This window comes from Mustela lutreola, chromosome 2, assembly GCF_030435805.1.
Source record: "Mustela lutreola isolate mMusLut2 chromosome 2, mMusLut2.pri, whole genome shotgun sequence".
Lineage (NCBI taxonomy): Eukaryota > Metazoa > Chordata > Mammalia > Carnivora > Mustelidae > Mustela > Mustela lutreola.
In genome coordinates this window covers 13,329,156-13,349,111 of record NC_081291.1, presented here as the reverse complement: position 1 = coordinate 13,349,111, position 19,956 = coordinate 13,329,156, and the positions used below count along the sequence as shown (strand labels likewise).

General features: G+C 53.0%; 1 protein-coding gene and 1 long non-coding RNA gene across 3 annotated transcripts in view; both read right to left on the bottom strand.

Annotated features, from left to right (window-relative positions):
- The window catches only part of SIN3B (SIN3 transcription regulator family member B), a 34,641-nt gene that overhangs the window by 12,084 nt on the left and 2,601 nt on the right, over positions 1-19,956 (bottom strand). Inside the window, exons 4-10 of one of the 2 annotated variants that reach the window (XM_059160386.1) lie at positions 14,250-14,321; positions 13,966-14,166; positions 11,932-12,075; positions 6,349-6,471; positions 5,624-5,713; positions 5,014-5,132; positions 725-932 (exon numbers count right to left, since the gene is read on the bottom strand). In XM_059160386.1, coding sequence (XP_059016369.1) covers positions 725-932; positions 5,014-5,132; positions 5,624-5,713; positions 6,349-6,471; positions 11,932-12,075; positions 13,966-14,166; positions 14,250-14,321 — 957 coding nt within the window. The remainder of the gene's footprint in view (positions 1-724; positions 933-5,013; positions 5,133-5,623; positions 5,714-6,348; positions 6,472-11,931; positions 12,076-13,965; positions 14,167-14,249; positions 14,322-19,956) is intronic. The other variant, XM_059160388.1, reaches the window with a different exon arrangement.
- On the bottom strand, positions 14,495-19,518 carry LOC131823710 (uncharacterized). Its single transcript, XR_009350647.1, has 2 exons — positions 17,921-19,518; positions 14,495-17,792 (listed from the first exon to the last, which is right to left on the bottom strand). It is a non-coding gene; the product is annotated as an uncharacterized LOC131823710 (long non-coding RNA).

Below are 19,956 nucleotides of genomic sequence, written 5' to 3'. Positions count from 1 at the left end.
GGAAATTAGCTTCTCAAACCAAGAGCAACCTTAGTTTTAAAGTAGTTTAAGGAGAAAACAGGACTTTGGTCAAGTAAACAAATTGTACTATTTCCGGGGTTGGCCAACTTTCTCTGTAAAGGGCTAGATAATAAGTATTTTAGGTTTTGTGGGCCAACCCCCTGTCGGCAGACTATCCAACTCTGCCTTTGTCCTGGCAAAGCAGCCACAGGCACTATGTAAATGAACGAGCATACGTATATGCCAATAAAACTTTATTTACAAATACAGGCATAGGGTTGGATTTTAGTTTGCTGACCCCTGGACTACGTATCCTGAAATCCAGCAAGAACTCTTGAATTCTGGAAACAGAGTAACAGCCTGTCTATTAACCCTGAAAAGGTATTCAAATGGTCAAGCTAAATGGAGACATACCAAGGGCACCAAATCTGGGACAGAGCAGGCTCCTAGAAGAAATACATGTAAACCTAGAGGGAGGAGTAGGCCAAAGCCAAGGCCAAAGCCAAGGCTCTGTGGTTTGCCAAAGCTACCAGCAGGGTAAGAAGCCATCGTCTCAGCTCAGGCATTCTGTCTGCTACCACATCCCAGCACCTACTACTCAGTATTTGGGGCGTGGGGTGGGGTCAAGGCTTAGTTCTTTCATGTAAAACATGGGTGATGGGGTTTTTGCAGCGTGGGGGGTGATGCACCATGTAAGCTGACAGGAGCCGCAGGGGAGCACTACCTCCTTGCAGATGGCCGTCCTCCCACTGCACTTGGGCTGCTGGTAGGTTTTGGGGAGCGCTCGGTAGCTGGATCCAATGCGCTTGCAAGACGCGTAGTCAATTTCCCGGCTTATTCCATCCCCGGATCTGTCGCTCATGGGCGGGGCGAATGACAGCTCTTTCACCCCCAGGAAGGACTTGAACTGTGCAAAGAGTTCTGGAAATTTCCTTCAGAAACAAAGACAAACAGTAAGTTGGCTTCCCAGGGGCTTTCTGGGAGGGACCTAGCGATTTGAGAATGGCTTCCTGCAGACACCTGCCAATGGTCGTCAGGGGCGAGGGGGAACCGAGCATCAGGTGTGTGTCCTATGCTCAAATATGTGAGTAAATTTGCCTCTCACCCCTCCGTCACCTGCCACGTGCTAACACTAACGGGCGAGCCTTGAAACGTGCTGGGATAGACAACTCAGACTGGCAGAAGCTGGGATTAGTGAGGTTTTTTTCACTGAAAAGGGCCAGGCATCAGGCTGGGGGTCGGTAAGCTACTACCAAGCTGCCCGTGCCTGTCCTTGCAAATAAAGTTTTATTGGTACACCACTGTGTCCATTTGCTTAGTATTGCCTGTGGCTGCTTTTGCACAACAAGGCCAGGGTTCAGTAGTACTGCCCCTTGGCCCTCGACAGATAAAAGTCCACCGACTCTTGCTCCGGAATCTTCCTCCCTGAGGGAGATCCCTCCCAGGAAAACCCCCTGCAGACGCGATCTCACAAGTCACAATGTCATGGCCATGCAATGGGAAGGTCTTCATACAACTGCTCCACAATGTCACCTGGATTTGTGATTAAAGGAGTATCAAATCCTACTGAGAGGCACCTGGCTGGCTCCATCGGTGGAGCGTGTGGCTCTGGATTTGGGGGTTGTGAGTTCGAGCCCCACACTGGGTACAGAGATTACTTAAAACAATCTCAAAAAAATAAAAAAATCCCACTGCAAGGATGCATTACTTTGACGGGGCACAGCGATCCTGCCACCTACAGCTCCCTTCCTTCGTGAACTGTAAGGCCCCCTCCTGAGATGGCTGTCTACTGTGCCCTGGCCGTAGGGACCCCCTGCCAACTTCACTCCTGAGGAAAACCCACGAGCAAACGGAAACGCAGGGTGGAAAGACATCAACAAACCCATGCAGACGACATCTGACGCTGCAGCTGTGATAAACGCCAACTGTCAATGCTCCAAGGGGGAACAGTCCCTCTGACACAGCCCACTCCAGTCCTGACCCTGGCTGTGCCGTCGGCAGGTGGCCGATCTCTAGACCCCCTTTCCTGGCTGCCCCTGGGCGCGCAGACCCAGATGGAGGTTCACACTGCGAGAAGAGGCCTTGTCAGGGTGACTGTTAGCCCAGCCAGGCGTCACAAAGAGGCCCGCTGTAGTTCTTCGCTGCACACCCCTGGGGCCCTCCCCCCACACCGCTCTCGGCATGTGGAAATGGGAATCGCGGACCCCAACCCAACACTGCCCCCCTGCTCAGCACCTGAAATTCCGAGCTCCTTCATTCTTCTCCCTTAATCATCACCCCTGCCCCTGCCAACTGCAGGAGGTAGTGCTGGCCATTCTGCAAACAAAGAAACTCTGATGTGCTAATAGGAAGCAGGGTCCCAATCCAGACTTGGGGCTAGTGATGCACCCAACTGGGCAGGCCCGCCCCGCACAGGCGTCCCTAGGCCCCTCGCCCACCACAGCATGTCCTCTTTCCAGCAACCGCGCCCACTCCTCGGCCAGGACCCACACCCAGGGTTCTGATTCTGAGCTCACACACACTGCTGAGGGGAAGGAGCACATAATCCAAGTCCACACAAAAAGCCAGCCACGGTTCAGCCAAGGGTGAGTTAACGGCGCTGTGCTGCTGGGGCCGTTTTTCAGAGTGTCAGGAGATCCTCACTAGCCTGGGAGAGTGAACCCAAGGGAAAGGGACACCCTGACGTGTGTACCCCCTCTGGATCTCAGGAAGCACTGCCTGACGACCCTAACTTGACCTCAGAGTATCCCAACCTATGGAGCATGACCGTAGCACTGACTGTAGAAACTGAAGACAAAGTCCTTCATTACAAACCCTGCTGAGAAAACCTCGATTTGTACAAGCGAGGGAATAGCACGCAGTTGCTACGAATCACGTAGGCTCACGGCTGACACCAAAAGACATCCAAGAAAAACATCCAAGATATACCGAATTAAAAAGAAAAAAAAAAGAGGCTGTTGCAGCCCAGCCTGACAGCATCTTGTCCTGAGGGCAGAGGATGGGCGGAGCGCCGGCTTCTGGGCTGGGCCACCCTAGATTCACCCATCACCTCGGCAAAGCTCTCTCTGAAGCGGTTTCTCAGCAAAGTGAGAAGTATTCACTCTGGGCCTTAGCCTCCCCATCCTTAAAATATACTAAAAAAACCGGGGCGCTTGGGTGGTGCAGTTGGTCAGGCATCCGACTCCATTCTTGGTTTTGGCTTGGGTTGTGATCTCGGGGTCCTGGGATCAAGCCCCGAGTCGGGCTCTGCGCTCAGCAGGGAGTCTGCTTGAGTCTCTCTCTCTCTGCCCCTCCCACTCATGCTCTAATAAATTAAAAAAAAAAAAAAAAATCTTAAAAAAATAAAAAAATATATCAAAGCACATCAAATGTGTCCATGAGCCCACATGATGCTTTAAGAAAAAAAAGAATTGATCTGAATAGGACAGGAGTGTGACTCGTCAACCAGCCATTATAATAAAGGGAGAAATCAAACATCTACTCTGGGCCGCCAGAAGGTGAAAAATGCTGTTGAGGTTCTCTCTTTTGCAACTCGCAGAGAACATATAAATACACGATCAAGCCACAGAAAGAATGTGGACACCACCGTCCCCTGGCGGACAGAGGGACATGGAGGACAGGACTGCAGGGGCGGGGCGTGCCAGCAGAGACAGCAGGCAATCAAGTGGGAGGGAGAGACTCACAGACATGTTCTAAAACCAAACCAAACCCAGACAAGGCGGCCAGAGCGAGCCCTGTGCTGGACAGCACCTGAGCCAACCTCAGTGGGGAGAGGTGCTCACTTCTAAGGGATCCTTTTGAGGGGGGAGGGAGCGTGATGTGACAGCATAGGAAGGGGCTCCCTGGGGGTGGCGAAGGTCCGTGTGGGACTTGGGTGGTGGGCACAAGGGGCTTTGCCTAAAAATGACTGAAGTCATCCGTCATTCGGATTCCTGGACCTGTGCTTTATTTTATATTTAAAAAGAAAACTTAAAAAACTTTTCCTAATTAACAGTAAAGGGGTCAGGAAGCACCTGTCCCTGGGGATGACTTTAGGGCTGAATAAAGCTCCTACATAGTCATTACATACCATGCACGCACCACATTCCAGACACTGTTTTAAAGGTCTTACGTGTAGGGCCCACTTGCAGCGCTCTGAAGCTGTATGTGGTAGCTCTAGAAATCCCCATTTCACAACAGGAAAACTAAGACTGTCTAAGAAACTCGTCCGACATGTGAGAGCTGAGGAGCAGGAGGCGGTGCTGGGGCCTCTCCCTTCTTAGAGCGCACAGTGCCCGTGCATCTGCCTCCCGGAAAACTTCTGCACCCCCAGCAGCTGCTCCAGCCCCCGGGGTCTGTCCACGTGCTCACACCCCATGGCACAGGCTACCGGCAGCAGGCTGCTGACCGGGTGACCACGGCTTCTCTCTGGCCCGCAGGGGTGCCGAGTGGCTGCTTCTTTTTTCCTGGCAGTTTCTGATTGGCAGAATTTTTAAAAGCACATATCAAAGGGAATCTCTAGAGGATTATTCTGGGTGAAGAAAACCCAGTCCACGACAGTTATGTACGGTGTGATTCCTCCCACGGAACACTTCCGTTGGTTAAGTTTCAGAGCTGGAGCGCAGATCAGAGGTTTGCCAGGGGTGTGGGACCCAGATCCGGGTGGCACGCAGGATGGACGGACATGGGTGTGGCTATTATAGGTCAACACAAGCATCCCTGTGCTGCTGAAGCCGTATCTTGACCGATGGGGTGGACGCAGGAACTCTGCACGCAAGGGGAAAACCTGACAAGACGGGCGGACTCTGCAGCATCAGCATCCAGGCCGCCACGGTGGGAGAACAGGGCCAGGACCTGTCTGTGTTCTTTCTCTCTCTACTGCGGCTCAATCTAGAATGGCCTCCACCACCACAGCAATTTACAAACAGAAATCAAAGAAAGCATTTACTGTTTTCCACAAGCAACAAGCAACAGAAGGGCAAACAGAGCTTACGGACACACACCTGCGTGGAAGCCCTGGCAAGGGTCACTCACCCCAGAAACGGGCTGACGAGCTGGAGGAGCTCGGAGCCGGACACGAGCTCCTGGTTGAAGAGCGCGATGCAGCGCAGGAAGTTCTCGTAGACCTCCTGGCTCTTCAGCACCCTGCGCACCTGCGGGGAGAGCAGATGAGGGGACCCTCGAGGGCCAGCCCCACCCGCACTCCTCACCCCCTGCCCTCACTTGGCTCAGGCCCCACTAGGGGAACACGGAGTCACCGAGGCACGTGCTCTCAAGTGACGGGCTGTGGTCAGCAGGGCAATGGTCTCCAGACAACTAATTCACAGCCTGGAGGGAATGTGCGTGAGACTAGCTCGCTGGCTCCTGTTAGCTATTGGGGTCAACTAGCTATTGACCCCGGGCGGGAGCCCCACAGCCACCGGCCTTTAGAAAAGCCACACAGCTTCAGGGAGACCAAAGTGTGCCTTCAGATCTGCGTGGGCCCCAAGCTCTGCTGCCTCCTGCCGGTACCGCCTCCCACCGTGCGAGCTGGTGCCAGCCCCTTGTCCCCAGCCTGCCCCAGCCACTGCCCAGCCTACCAGGTCCCTCCCCAGGGACTCCCGTCCTACACACCGAGCTGTTGAGGCCAGCCTTGACGGCTCACCTTGTCGAAGAAGGAGAACTCCTGCAGGGTGCCGTACTTCCCCACGGCAGCAATGGACAGGTCTTTGGTACCTCGGAGTTTCATTTTCTTCTGTGGAGAGAAACTCTGTGCTGTGAAGGCCCGAGGGACTGGCTGGGGTCTGCCCGGGACCCCTGTGGAGGAAATCTCTAAATTTTGGCAGTTTAGGGCTTTGGTATTAGGCAGGAGCCTTATGAAGTTGGGAGAGGAAGGGAGTGGTATCCCTTGAAGAAGGATCAGAAACCTCTCCCCCTGCCTGTTTTGTCCTGTAAGCTCTGACAGTGGTGGCAGGGGCAAGAACAGGACGAGAACAAGATGAGCCCAGAGAAACTTTGGTTTTAAATCTTGTGAAGAGTTTTGTCTCTAAGCTGGACTCAGACCAGAACCTGGCTGCTTGCTCGAGGCACTGAAGACCCTACAAAAACCATCTCCCAATGCAAGGCCTATGTCTAGAGGACACAGAAGCCAGCTCGAGGGGGTTCCACCGGCCAAATCTGAGCCAGTTTAGATGCCAAGATGAACAACAAGTCACGGATTACAACCCAGAGTAGGTCACCCAATAAAAAAAGACGAAGAAAAAGCTCTTCTTCAGGGTAGAAAGCCAACTAGTATTACAGCTCCTGCACACTGCTCCCTAGGTCATCTGCAGAGAGGGGAGGCTGCTGGGGGTCCACAGAGGGACATCTATGTGCACAGCTGACGGTTACCTTGGCTGGTGCAGATACCGGACGGAGAAGCGAGGGCCGAGAGCGCTTTTTGCTGTGTTCCAGGTTCTTCTCATGCTCACTCTTATGGACACTGTTCATTTCGCATGGCCCATTTCCTGTGAACTAAGAACACAAACACGGGAGGTGATTAGTGTTGGAGAGATACAGCTGGGCCCCTCAGTACTGGCTCTTGGTGCATATGGGTGTGCAAAACCACCTCGGGCTCGGCCCATGGCCCCAGTGAATGCTGCCTGCCACAGGCTGGGACCCTGTCTGCATGTGAGGCGACTCTGGCTCTTGAGATGTCCATGTTGATGAAGGGAGAGACCCGGATACTCAGATTATCAGTTTCCCTGACACTTCTGACAGTTCTTACTTTTTATGATTCCATGTCCCCACTTGTAAACGTGTGAGCTAGATGGACCCTCAAAGACCCTTTGGGCAGGGGCGGACATATTCACCATGCTGGGCCCGTTATCGTAAAAGTTTTATTGGCACATAGCCATGCCCACAAGCCAAAGGGGCTTTCCCACCATAACCATGCAGCCAAGTCTTTGTAACAGAGATCCAATGGCTGCAAAGCCTAAGGCACTTACCATCAGGCCCTCTACAAAGCAAAAAAGTTTGTCAACTCCGACTTAGGCCAAGTGGTCATGTTTAATTAGGACAGTATCAAATTTCATCTTTGGTTTCTTTTTCCTACTTTTTTTTTTTTTTAAGATTTTATTTATTTGCCAGAGAGAGAAAAGGTGAGCACAAGCAAGGGGAGCTGCAGGCAGAGGAGAAGCAGGGTCTCTGCTGAGCAGGGAGCCCAACGCAGGGCTCGATCCTAGGACCCCAGGATCATGATCTGAGCCGAAGGCAGATGCTAAACCGACTGAGCCCCCCGATGTCCCTTTTTCCTGCTGTTTTAATAGAACTTCAAGTTTTAATATAAAGGGCAGTGAAAAAAAGCTCAAATTATACAACAGATTCTATGTGAGTGTTTTAAAAATTTAAAAATTAAAATCAATTTTTTAAAAATTGATTCAATCGCTTAAAACGTCCAAGATGCTCCAGTCAACGCACTCTGCTGAACTGGTAACAGGCGCTACTTCGAGAAACTGAGCGGTGGGAGCTTTTCTCAGGGAGACCCGTTTTTCCTGGGCCGGCTCTGCCAGGGTCCAGCCTCGCAAGTGCAGGGTGTCCAGCAGGGGGCGCAGCGACCACAGCAATCAGAGAATAGGCGGCCCCAGCTGCCCCCCCTGCGGCACCCTGGCCACCACTGATAGGAAAACTCCAGAGGGAATTAAGTAAGGCTGCCCTTGGAGCAGGCCCCGCAGAGCTCCCAAGCCTGAGTATCTGCTGTACACGGCCCCCCACAGCTGTGGCGGAAGGTGCTCTGCGCTCAGCCCGCCTCACCCAGGCCAACCACTGCTGACTGGGCTCAAGAAAAGAGCGCCACCAGAGGCTGCAGCTGGGATGGCGTGTTTGGGGCTTGTCTGACCCTGGTGCCCTTGGATCTACCTCTTACATCCCAGCATGAGAGATGGGCAGCCCCCCGGGGAAAGAAAGGCCCGGCCAAGTCCAGGCCAGCTTTCCCCTCTTTGGCAGAGATCAGGGGCCAGCAGCGTGTCCTTTCTCCACACCCCAAGGAGGCTGGAGATTGCAGCCCTGCCTGGACAGGAGGTGGGGGTGGGCAGCCGTCGGAGCAAGAATGCATGGTTGAGGCACCTCCCTGAGCCTCAGTTCCTCCTCTCACAGTCAGGGCCAGGCGGCATGTGGCGCCATGCAGCTCCAGCTCCTGGGGGACACGGAGGGAGGCCTGAGGGCCCGCAACCCACACAAGGGTGCGTGGCAGGCAGGAGGCAGTGAGAGTCCTCCGCTCCTCGTCTCTGTGACCCTGAAGCCTGCAAGGAGGCTCTCTGGCAAGCAGAGAAAGAAATGGGAGTGATGCCAGGACAGCACAGAACATTATTTGGGAAAAAGAGGCCAAGCCCAAGGAGGGACACTGTGCTTCGGGGCTGGGTTTGGAAGGGAAGAGGGCTGAGAGTGGACGTGAGCGTGGGGACATGAGGAGTTAGGCTCAGCTGGAAGTGCAGCCACCTCTGGTGGAGGTGAGCTCCCTGCCCCCCCGGGGAGGGGGTCGGGAAATCCACACTAGGGCTTTGCTCAGCCCTCCCCAGGTACTCCCCAGGGGCCTCCCACAGGCTGACTGGTCCTGGGGAAGCAGAGGGAGGCCTTGCCACTTGGGTGGACACTCGGGGAGGGCAAAGGGGGAATGGACAACACTGGCACTAGGAGGGGATGGGGACAATCCATCTGGATCCTCCGCCTGCTTTTCCTGAACATTCCCAGCTGTTCTTTCTGGAGCATTGCACACGTGCTGGGCTGCACGCAAAAGCGCTTAGAGGATGACGGCTTGCCGAGTCGGAGCAGGAAGGCCTTCATCCCCATGTGAAAGAGAAGGAAACCAGGCATGGGACATGAGTGAGGGCATTGGCTCAAGCCCTCCTGAGCGCATGGGGACACGGAGTGAGTGTCTCAGCCTGGGCTGTGTGCTCCCGGGGCCCTGCCTAGCCCTCCAGCCCCAGAGGACATACAAAACTCCAGGCAGGGTAAAGGGACAGGCGACAGCTCCAGGACCAGACGTCAACCCTATGGAGAGAGACAGAGCTTCTCTGATTTTGAGTCAGGAAGTATTTCCAGGTGGCATCCTGACTTTGAGGTGGCATTGATGGGCGCTGGAAGGCCAAGTAATTCTTGATGATCCAAACCCAGACCTCTGTACACACCCACCAAGCCTCTCCTGCTGCTCCCCAGCCCTGCCCACCGCCCCCCCCCCCCCGTATCCTCCTTTAGAAGCAGAACCAGGAGAGGTGGTAGTGATGCACTTGGGCCGGCGTTAGTGGGGGAGGACCGCTCGTGTGCACAGGACCCAAGCCACCATCCAAAGCAGAGAAGAACAAAAGGAGGAAAAGGAGTAGCCAATAAACTCGAATAGAAGCGTGTTTCTTCCATCTGACAAAGGGGTGTTTACGAAAAGCCCACAGCTCCCAGAACACTCAGGTGGAAGATGGAAAGCTTTTCCCCTAAGATTAGGAACAAGACAAGAATGCCTCCTCTCACCACTTCTATTCAGCTCAGTAATAAAGGCTCCACTGCAGCGATTAGGCCAAGACAAGGAACGAAAAGGCATTCACAATGGAAAAGAAAGAAAACCATCTCTATTAGCAGATGGCATGGTAACATGCATATAAAAAAATCCTCGTGAATATACAAAGGCTATTAAAGCTGATAAATAGACTCAGCAAAGTCGCAGGAAGCAAAATACACAAAAATCAGTGGTATTTGTATACACTCATGATGCACAATCCAAAAATGAAATTAAGAAAAAAAAAAGAATAAGATATTTGGGATAAATTTAACCTAAGAGGTGCAAGACAAGTACATCAAAAACCACGAATGTTGCTGAAAGAAATTAAAGATTTAAATAAATGCAAAGAAATCTCATGCTCACGGATCAGAAGACTTAACATTATCAAGATGGCAATATTCCCCAAAGCAATCTAAAGATTCAAGGCAATTCCTATCAAAATCCCAATGGCTTTTTTCCTTTTTTTTGCAGAAATGGAAAAGCTGATCTTCAAGTTTATATGGAATTCCAAGGGGCCCTGACTAGCTAAAATAATCTTGAAAAAGAACACAACTCAAATCGCATTCTGAACTTAGGGCAAAGTTACAGTAATCCAGACAGTGTGGTGCTGCCCTCAGAAGAGACATGTGGGGGTTGGTCGATGGATTGGAACTGAACAGTCCAGAAATAAATCCATACAACTATGCTCAACTGGTTTTCAACAATGGTGCGAGGACCATTCAATGGGAACAGAAAAGTCGTTTCAAAAAACTGTGCTGGGAAGACTGGCTCTCCCCTCAGGAAAGAATGGAGTTGGATCCCTACCTCACACCATACACACAAAAAAATTAAATCAAAATGCACCAATGACCTAACTATGAAAGCTAAAATTATAGAAACTTTTAGAGGAAAATACAGGAGGAAACCTTCCTGTCCTCAGACCTGGCAGAGATTCTGAGACACTAAAAGCATAAGCAACAAAAGAAAAAACAGGTAACTGGATTTGATCAGAACTAAAAACCTGTGTATGTTGAAGGATACTGGAAATGAAAAGACAACCTACAAAAAGGAGAAAAATTTTTAATAAGAGCCTGGTATCCAGAATATATATATATATATATATATATATATATATATATATATATATATATATATATATCAATCACTTACAGCTTAATAATAAAAATAAAAAGATACACTAAAAAATAGGCAAAGGAGAGACATTTCTCCAAAGATACACAAAAGGCCAAAAGGCATACAAGATACTCAGTATCCTTAGTCATCAGGGAAATGGAAATCCAAACCACAATGAGATACAACTTCACGACGACAAGGCCATAACTGAAAAACAGACCCAAACACCCAGCGTCGGTGACACTGTGGAGCACCCTGCTGGTGAGAACAGAAGATGGCGCAGCTGCTGTGAAACAGTCCGGCACTTCCTCAACAAGTGAAACACAGTCACCGGTTGACTCAGCAATTCCACTCCTAGGTACAGACTCCAAAGACCTGGAAACACGGACTCCAACACACCCTCCCGCACGAACATTCACAGCAGGCTCACCCACAACCACCAAGAAGAAACGAAACCACCCAAATGAACGCAAATGGATGGCAGGATATGCAAATTGTGGTCCGTCTGCACAGCGGAGGAGGACTCGGCCGTGAAAAGGAACGTGATGCCGATGCACGCCGTGCCGCGGGTGAACCCTCCAACAGCCCGCTAAGTGAAGGCCAGTCACTAAGGCCACATGGTGTAGGATCCCCCGTGTGTGACCTGTGGAGAACAGGTGCAGATTCATGGCTGCCAGGGACTAGGGGAGGGGGAATGGAGAGTGGTTGCTCCCAGGGACAGGGTCTCCTTTACGGTGATGAAAACGGTGTGGAACTAGACAGAAATGCCGGCTGCACAACACGGTGAATGTACCAAATGCCGCTGACCTATACCCTTTATCCTTTCATGGTGTGTTTCATGTTATGTGACTTTCGCTTCTACTTCTAAGAAAGCCTTATGGAGAAAATACAAGGGAAAGGATATGGAAAGCACAACCCAGCAGGCCTCAGGCCATGATGGTGGGGGGGCACGAGGCTGATGATGCAGCCTGCACCCTCGACCCCCCTACCCCAGACCCCTCCTCATCCTCTCTGCCCTCACTGGCAAGCCTCACAGTGCCCGACAGGCACGTTCCCACAGGGCACTGGTTACAGACAAGTCTCCTCCCAGCTGGCCCTCACCCCCCCGAACACTGTCTGAAAGAGGAGCCCCCCTCAGGATCTGCTCCAACAGGACGTGGCGGTGAGCCTGCACAGGGGGCCTAGGGGTGTCTGCACGCTGTGTGGCTTCTGGGGGAAGCCGGCATGTCCCGGGCACAAATAAGCCCAGCCTGGTCTTCGGGGCTGCACTGAGAAACAGGGTCCCAGCTGAGAGGAAGGTGGCCCTCAGGCCAGGGTGGGCCCTCTATACTCACCAGGGACCGCTTGGCTTCAGGCAGGAACTGTCCAAACTCGGACAGCAGGTCCTCCTGGCCCCGGAAGAGGTTGGCTACCTCGGTAAACACTTCCTCTTCGGACATGCCTCGGAAAGGCCGCCCCTTCGTGCTCAGTTGCTCCTTCTGCCAATTCAGGAAAGGGAAAATGAGCAGTTAGCCGAGGATAGAGGCACGCCAGGCTGCTGACCTTCAGGCATCCCACTGTGGAGGAGACCGAGGGACGACTCACGAAACAAAAAATGGGCTGGCAGAGCCCATGCCTGCTATCACTAGGAGAAAGGAACCCAGTCCACCACCCTGCTAACAGCTTGGGGTGCCCGGCACGATCTGTTCTCGTCCCACCCCACAACTCAGCCTGAGCCCTGGCCAGGGATGGGGCTTACAAGGGAGTATAGAGGGGATGATGGCAGGGGCAGAGTCATGGAATGGTCTGGCCTCAGTCCTTGCATGTCCTCAAACAAAGGCTGGGGAAGTACAAGGTCAGTACAAGGGAGAAGAAGGCCCTTTTTTGCGGACAGGGCGCAGGGAGTGTGGAGCTGGTGGTGGGCCTTGAAAGAAACAGGGTGACGGGGGAAGGAAAGGAGTACTGGGACAAGGGACCTGTCCACCCAGAGTCAGAAAGACCCCAAAAGTTGAAGGAAGATGGCCTAATCCAGAGCTTAAAGCACCAAGATGAGGACCAAAGGGGACCCAGGTTAGGAGGACAGAACTCAGGATGGAAGTCCCTGTCAACTTTAGAAGTAAAGTCCCTGTCAGCTTCACACCGGAGAATGTGACAGAGCACGAGGTGGTGGAGCTGGGACTCGAGCACACAGCTCGGGCTTCCCACTCCACGGCTGTAAAGGGAATGAGACGACCCATCAAGGGACCATAATATTGCCCTCCCCTTCCTCAGGTCTCCGGAAGCTGGCTGTCTACTCTGACCCCCGGGACTTTGCACAGGATGTTCCCAGCACTAAAGAAAGTCCACCCTTTGTCTATACTCATCTGCCTGATGGCTCTGCCTGATTTCTTGGGACTCAGGCCAACGCTGCCCTTCCTGACACCCTGCAGTCCGCGGTCAGGGCTGGCAATCTGGGCAGACTTCTACCCGCTTCCCTTTCTTCCCACCCCACCCCTCTTAAGTCTCTTCCACCGCCAGACTGAACTAAGCAGCAACCATTCATCTTTGCTGCCCCACTGCCTGGCATGGAGCCCACTTGTAATCCACTTGTAATCAGCATCAACAGAGGGCTGCTGTGTTGTCAAAACACCGGCGAAGCCATCTTACAAAGAGAAGACCATCTTCTCAGGTTCTTTTTAAATCCCCGTACCGTGCGTTTCCTAGTACTTCCTGGGATGCAGGGGTGCCTCACAGAGCAAATTAAAATCCTGAAAAAACCGAACTTCAACAGGTATTTGGATGCCCGTGTTCACAGAAGCATTATTCCCAAGAGCCAAAATCATGGGAGCAACCCTGGTGCCCACCCGTGGAGGAACAGATAAACACACGTGGTACATACACGGCACAGAATGTTCTCCAGCCTTAAAAAGGAAGGATGTTCTGGCCCAGGATACAGCCTGGATGAACCCTGAGGACATCACAGTGAGTGAAAGAATCCAGACACAAAGAGACAAGTACTGTATGCTTCCACTTATAGGAGGTCCCTCGAGTTGTCAAATTCAGAGAGACAGGAAGTGGGATGGTGGGTGCCAGGGGCTGGGGGAGCTACTGTCTCATGGGGATGGAGTCTTGGTTTTGCACGATGAACAAGTTTTGGGGGTGGATGGTAGGGAAGGTTGCACAATGTGAAAGTACTTAATGCCACGGAATGCGACACTTAAAAAGGGTTAAAATGTAAGTTTCAGATTATGTACAATTTATCACAGTAAAGAAAAAACAAACAGGCTAAATAAAAACGCATCGGAATTGTACAGGATTTCATGAATTCAGACCAGAAAATGTGAATGCCACCGACGCACCCTGAAAGTGGGCGCCACCGGCACCTGGCCAGGGTCACGTGGGCCTCTTACCTGGTAAGTGTGCAGTATCTCCAGGAATGACCTATAGATCTCTGGGTGGTCTAGAAAACGGGTCTTAATCTTGTTCACGTAGCTGATGGCGTTGTTGAACTCCACGGAATCCGACTCCAAGGGCACCTGGGGCTTGTCCTCCTTATACAGCATCTGCGGCTTGAAGTTCTCCGCACAGTCGCTGTGGTTGTGCGAATTCTCCTGACAACGGCACGACAGTGAGTTATTGGCAGTCCTGACGCCGAGAACAGATGTGAGAAATGCTGGACAGAGCCCTGGCCCACCTGGGAGCAAGCGGCACCCAGCACAGAGCCAAGGTTTTTAATGAGATGCAGGAGAGCGTTCCTTGTGGGGGCCTGGAGGGAGGGAAGTTGGGGAGGTGGTCACACACACACACACACAGGCAGATGATGCCTCCCTCACCACACTGTGTGTCTGCACTGTCCTGGGGGAGTCTCACCAGCCCACCTCCACCTGATCCAAGTTCGAATGACACCCAACACCTTGAAAAATGAGCAGACAGTAGAAATACACGGCAAGTGGATTGTTTAATCCCCCTGGAGTTTGGGGCTCCTGCTGTCAGCAGTGCCGGGCCAAGTGGGGACCCTGGAGGTGAGTGGGGCCACCACCAACCAGGTTGTCCAGGACCATGGGACTCGCAGTGTTAAATCAGGGGTAGCCACCGGAGAGAAGAGACAGGGGCTGACTGGTCATCGTGCTTGCCCTCCCTCTGCAGTCTTTTCTAGCCACACAAAGACAGAAAACAGACACACACTTCTCTCTCCTAGACACTCCGAATTCTGATCTGGCGTGGGACTGACCCCACTGTCCTTGAAGGAGGGGGTGTTTGTTTCTAAACTGAAACTTCATGTGTGGTTCTAATGACTCCCTGCAAACCACAACTGGGCTGTTAGGGGTGCCCCCCACCTCCTACAGTATCCTGCGGGTCCAACACACACAGGGGCTGGTTCTGGAGCAGGCCAGGGACCCTCCAGCACAGCTCCAGGGGTCTGTTAGAGGGCACCTTCTCAGCAAGTCTTCCAGAACGATCTGCACCAAACCAAAATGGCCTCCATTTGCCAGCACGCCGAGCCCCTTTCTTGCTCCACCTTCCTCTGTGGCACATGTCACCTTCTCACACACACATATTTTGTCTTCATCTTGTCTACCCCTGACCAGACGGCAAATATCCACACTGTTCACTGCCATAGCCCAGGTGCCCAGAACAGTGTTTGGAACAGAGTGGGCCCCAGCCACTGCTGGGAATCATCAGACGCACGGATGAAGGAACAAACAGCTTGGTGCTTCCATTCGTGCTTGGAAGGCACAGGGCACCAAGTTCAGACCCGAAGGCTCCAGCAGGATGGGGAACGGCAGGCACAAAGGAGCAGGGCCGTCATCAGGACAGATGCACTCGCTGGGCACACTCGCTCTCACCGTGGTGGGTGTGTACTGCTGTGCTCGGGCTGCCATAAGGAAACACCAGAGACCGGGCAGCTTACACGACAGAAATGTATTTCCTCACAGTCCTGGAGGCTGAAGTCCAAGATCAAGGTTCAGCAGAGGTGGCTTGTGGGCAGTCATCTTGTGTGTCCTCACATGATTGTCCCTCTGCTGGAGGGTCGGGTTGGTCCATGTGTCCAAATGTCCTCTTCTTGTAAGGACACCCGTCGGACTGGATCAGGGGACACCCTAAGGGGCTCATTTTACATTAATGACCTCTGTGAAGGTCTCAAAAAACAATCACATTCTGAGTACTGAAGGTTAGGACTTCAACATATGAACTGGGATTGGGGGCGGTGGTTGGGGAGAGGGCACAATTCAGCCTGAACTGTGGGTACAGAGACGTTCTAGAAAAATCTGAGGCAAGACAAGCAGAGACACAAAAGACCCACAGCAGCTACAACTCTGAACACCACCTCTCCCTGGCAGTGGGATACATCCTAAGGCCCTCTGGGGACTGTCTTGCTGATTACCACATTCCTTCCAGGTGTGCTGGCCTGGCAGCAGAAGGAGCTAGAAGGAGCCAGGGAGAGGTGGGAGAGGGAGCAGCCCTGGGGTGGAGTTTTGTTTCAGAGGAGGCTGAGAGCTCATTGGAGCTCCCCACCCCTCCTCGGGGGGCATTTTCAAGCTCCGCGTACCCCTCTCCCACACCCTGGACTGAAGCGTGGGGACAAGATGGAAAAGCCTCCGCAAGGCCAGGGCTTGGCAATGAGGACCCGACGGTAATGGGGCAGCTGCTCTGGCCAGCAGCCTGGCGGTTCCTCTGTAAGTTAAACATAGTTACCACGTGACCCGGCAACTCCGCTTTCAGGTATGGACCCAAGAATCGCAAACAGCCATGCAAACGACTCAAACGGCTACCGGGAATGGATAAACACACGTGCAGCATTGCTGCGATGGACATTTCTTCAACTACAGAAAGGAATGTAGCTCGGACCCACAGGCCACAGTGAGGGTGAACCTCGACACCGTAATGCTGAGCAGAGGAACCTAGACACAAGAAGTTACATAGGATTCCACTGAAACGAAATGTCCGGAACAGGCAAGTCTGCAAAGACAAAGTGGATTAGCGGTTGCCAGGGGCTGCTGGGAGAGGAGAACTGTGAGATACAGTTTCTTTCCAGGGTGATAAAAATGTTCCGGGATTGAGGGGGGGATGGTTGTAAGATAAGGTAAGTATGCGCAAACCCGCCGAATTATATACTTCAGTTACAAAAAAATCCATTTATGTTATCATGAATCTTGTCACAATTTAAAAACATTTTTAATATAATCTCTGGAATATGTAAAAACCACTCTCCATACAAATATAAGCTGGCTTTGGCTCCTGGGCCAAACCCTGCTCTAAACCTTCCAGAATAATCCAGATTTTTCTCATCTGTGCCTGCCGGGAGTGGCTTCATTCAGGCATAGTCTGGTATAGTCCTACTAGACACCAGGGAGCAACCCTGCACAGACCACCCTCTGAGTGGCCGCAGCCCCTCCTGGATGCGTGTGAGACCCCTCATCAAACAGCACATTCCAAACGCAGAGCAGCTTCCCTGCCGCCCCCACTGCTCCTAGGCCTCCCTCACCGCAGGTGCTGCCACCTTCACCCAGAGGCTGAGGCATCCTGGAATCTCCCTGCACTTCCCACTCTCACGGACTCCTCGTCCCCAGGGCCACAACGCTGCTCACTGCCTGGATCACCAAGGACCCCTCCCTGGCCCCCAGATCCTCTCTTGCCCCCCAGTCCACTTCTGGCACCCCAGCCAGAGTGGCCTTTCTGGAACTCTCCACAGGTTCCTGACTCCTGACTCTCTCCCCTACACTCACCCCTGTATCCCCCTCTCCCCCCAACCTCACAGGCTCCCTGGCTGTTTCTTAAGCGCTCACTCATCACCTCAGGCCTTCAGACCTGGCCTGGGAAACCCCTGCCCCAAGACACAGGCAGGGTTCTGATCTCTCCCGTGGCCTCTGCCCTCAGCCCCTCAAGCCCTGGCCCCCTTCCCTCACTAAAGTCCCTCGTGTATCTCTTGTCTGTCTACCTGTATCTTTTTTTTTTTTTTTGACAGACAGAGATCACAAGTAGGCAGAGACAGGCAGAGAGAGAGGAAGCAGGCTCCCTGCTGAACGGAGAGCCTGATGTGGGGCTTGATCCCAGGACCTTGGGATCATGACCCGAGCCAAAGGCAGAGGCTTTGACCCACTGAGCCACCCAGGTGCCCCATGTCTACCTGTATCTCGAGGGTCCCTGCTTTGATGTGCGCATGCCCAAGAGCAGGGACTCTGGATAAAACCCAGCCTGAAGCAGAAGAGGTGGTTGACACCTGCTCCGTGAGGGACTAAGACACAAATACAAGAGGTGACCCAATAGGGACTCACTGAACTTCCAGATGACCCTCCCCATGGCAGGCCAGCCTCTGAATGTAAAGGGGTCACTTATCATACGAGCTAAGGGTTTAACCTTTACCTGTGTTCAAGCTGGCTGCTGCTGCAGCCGACCCTGAAGGGGCGGGCTCCCAAGAGGCAGGGGTGGCTCTGAACGGAACACCGGAGCTGAGAGTCGTCACCTTCCCACTGACACGCTGCGTCTTGCACCTCCAACACTTGCCACACACCACCCCAGAAGAGGGACATGGTTGTGAAGCAGCCAGACAAGGGTCCTGCCTGATCTGGACTCAGTCTGCAGGGCAAGCCAGATCAAGACACAGCAGGTTTTGAATTTCAAACCCGAGCTTTGCCATTTTACAATATACAAAACTGGGTGACAGGAGAACAACCAGGGGTGGGAGCAGAGCGGCCTCTGGGGAGTGACGTTACAACTGAGGCCCGCTTTACCAGCTCCAAGAGGATGCTGACTCAGAAGGCTGTAACCCCCGCAAGGGGACATTCTTCCCACCATGCCGCCCTGGCCTTTCTGGGGGCACACACCCCACATCATGGCACACGTCTGTCTTCCTCTTAGACTTGTGTTCTCAGTGAGGCTGATTCGGTCTCGCAGTGGGCACTTAGCGATGTGCGGAGACACTTCCAGGTTGACACACGGTGTAGGGCAGAGGCGGCCGGGGTTGCTGCTCAGCCCCATACAGGGCACAGGACAGCCTGCTCCAGAAAAGAACAATCTGGTCCCACGGGCAACAGAGCCAATGCTGAGAAACCTGCACCAAGGGCTCCTCACAGCCGGGGACTCCCCTGACTTCTCTTCCTCTGTACCTTAGAGCTACTCCCTCCCTGCCTGGAGTTGATAGGACTCACCAGGACATGAGAAATGAAAAAAAAAAACATCGAAGGTGTACATCGAAACACAGAAGCTAGAAAAACCAGTAAAACAAAACAAAACAAAAGTCACTGGGGCGTGGCACGTAGGGAGGCCTGAGAAGTTCTCGGGCTACTGTGGCCTCTCCAAGGACTCCCGGACATCTCATCTATGCCTGGCAGGAAGGAGTGCTGAAAGCAGGGCAGGAAAACCAGCAGGTCAACTGATGTGGACAGAAATGGAGTGGGCAGCAGGAAACAGGGGCCCTAGACGTCGTGGCTTTGGGGCTTTGGCAAGACCACATGGCTGTGTGGTGAAGTCAGGGGGAGACAGGGCTGGTCCCGTCTCGCTGTGTCCGTAGCATGTCTCCATGGAGTGAGCACAACAGCAGGGGCCTTGTGGCTACTGACCGGAAAACGAGACCTCGGAGCAGTCTGCGTTGAGATCCAGCCCCGCAAGCTGAGTTACTCCAACAGCTGGGGACCAAGCAAGGCAATTTCCACAAGTGAGGTCTCTGACCTCGGCTCTTTCTTAGGGAGCGATGGTCATGACCCACCCGTGTACAGACTCGACTCGTCCAAGCACAGCCCCGCAGCCCTGTGCACCGCTGCCAAGGAGCCTGCTTTCTTCCCAGCCACCATGGTTCCGCAGGTGAACCCCGCTAAGGCTGCTGATCTTCTGGAGCAACGAGCCCTACATCTGGATTGTGGCGCTCCACTTGTAAATGTGAAATGGAAGCAGCTCTTTGGAGGTCAGCAGCCACGCGCTTCCGATTTCCTTTTCAAAACGGAGATGCTCTCCTTGGCTTTAATGAGGCAACATGCTGGTGGCGGAGCTTGCCTTGCATAGAGAGAAGGCAGAATTTACATGCAGGTCCCTCTGAGAGAGGGGGCGGTCACGGTCACACTGCCTCTGGCCATTCTCCTTCCAAATTTGATTCCTGCATTGATAGGAAACCACTATCTCCTTCATCAGAGGCCAAATGGACAGAACGCTTCCTGGGGTAGGCTTTTTTAATATTCCCCACTAAAACCCAAAGCCCTGGAGCAGAGACAGAGGAGGCTGAAAGAGCTGGTTCACGGAGACTAGGGGCTCTGGATGGGGGCGATGTGGTTCCCAGGAGTCATCTGGCAATGTCTGGGGATGCATCAGCTGCCATCGCGGGGCCAGGGCCTTGTGGGTGGAGTCAGGGATGCTGTACACATCTCCAGGCGCACTGGATAGCCGCCCCACCCCCAACAGCATTTCGG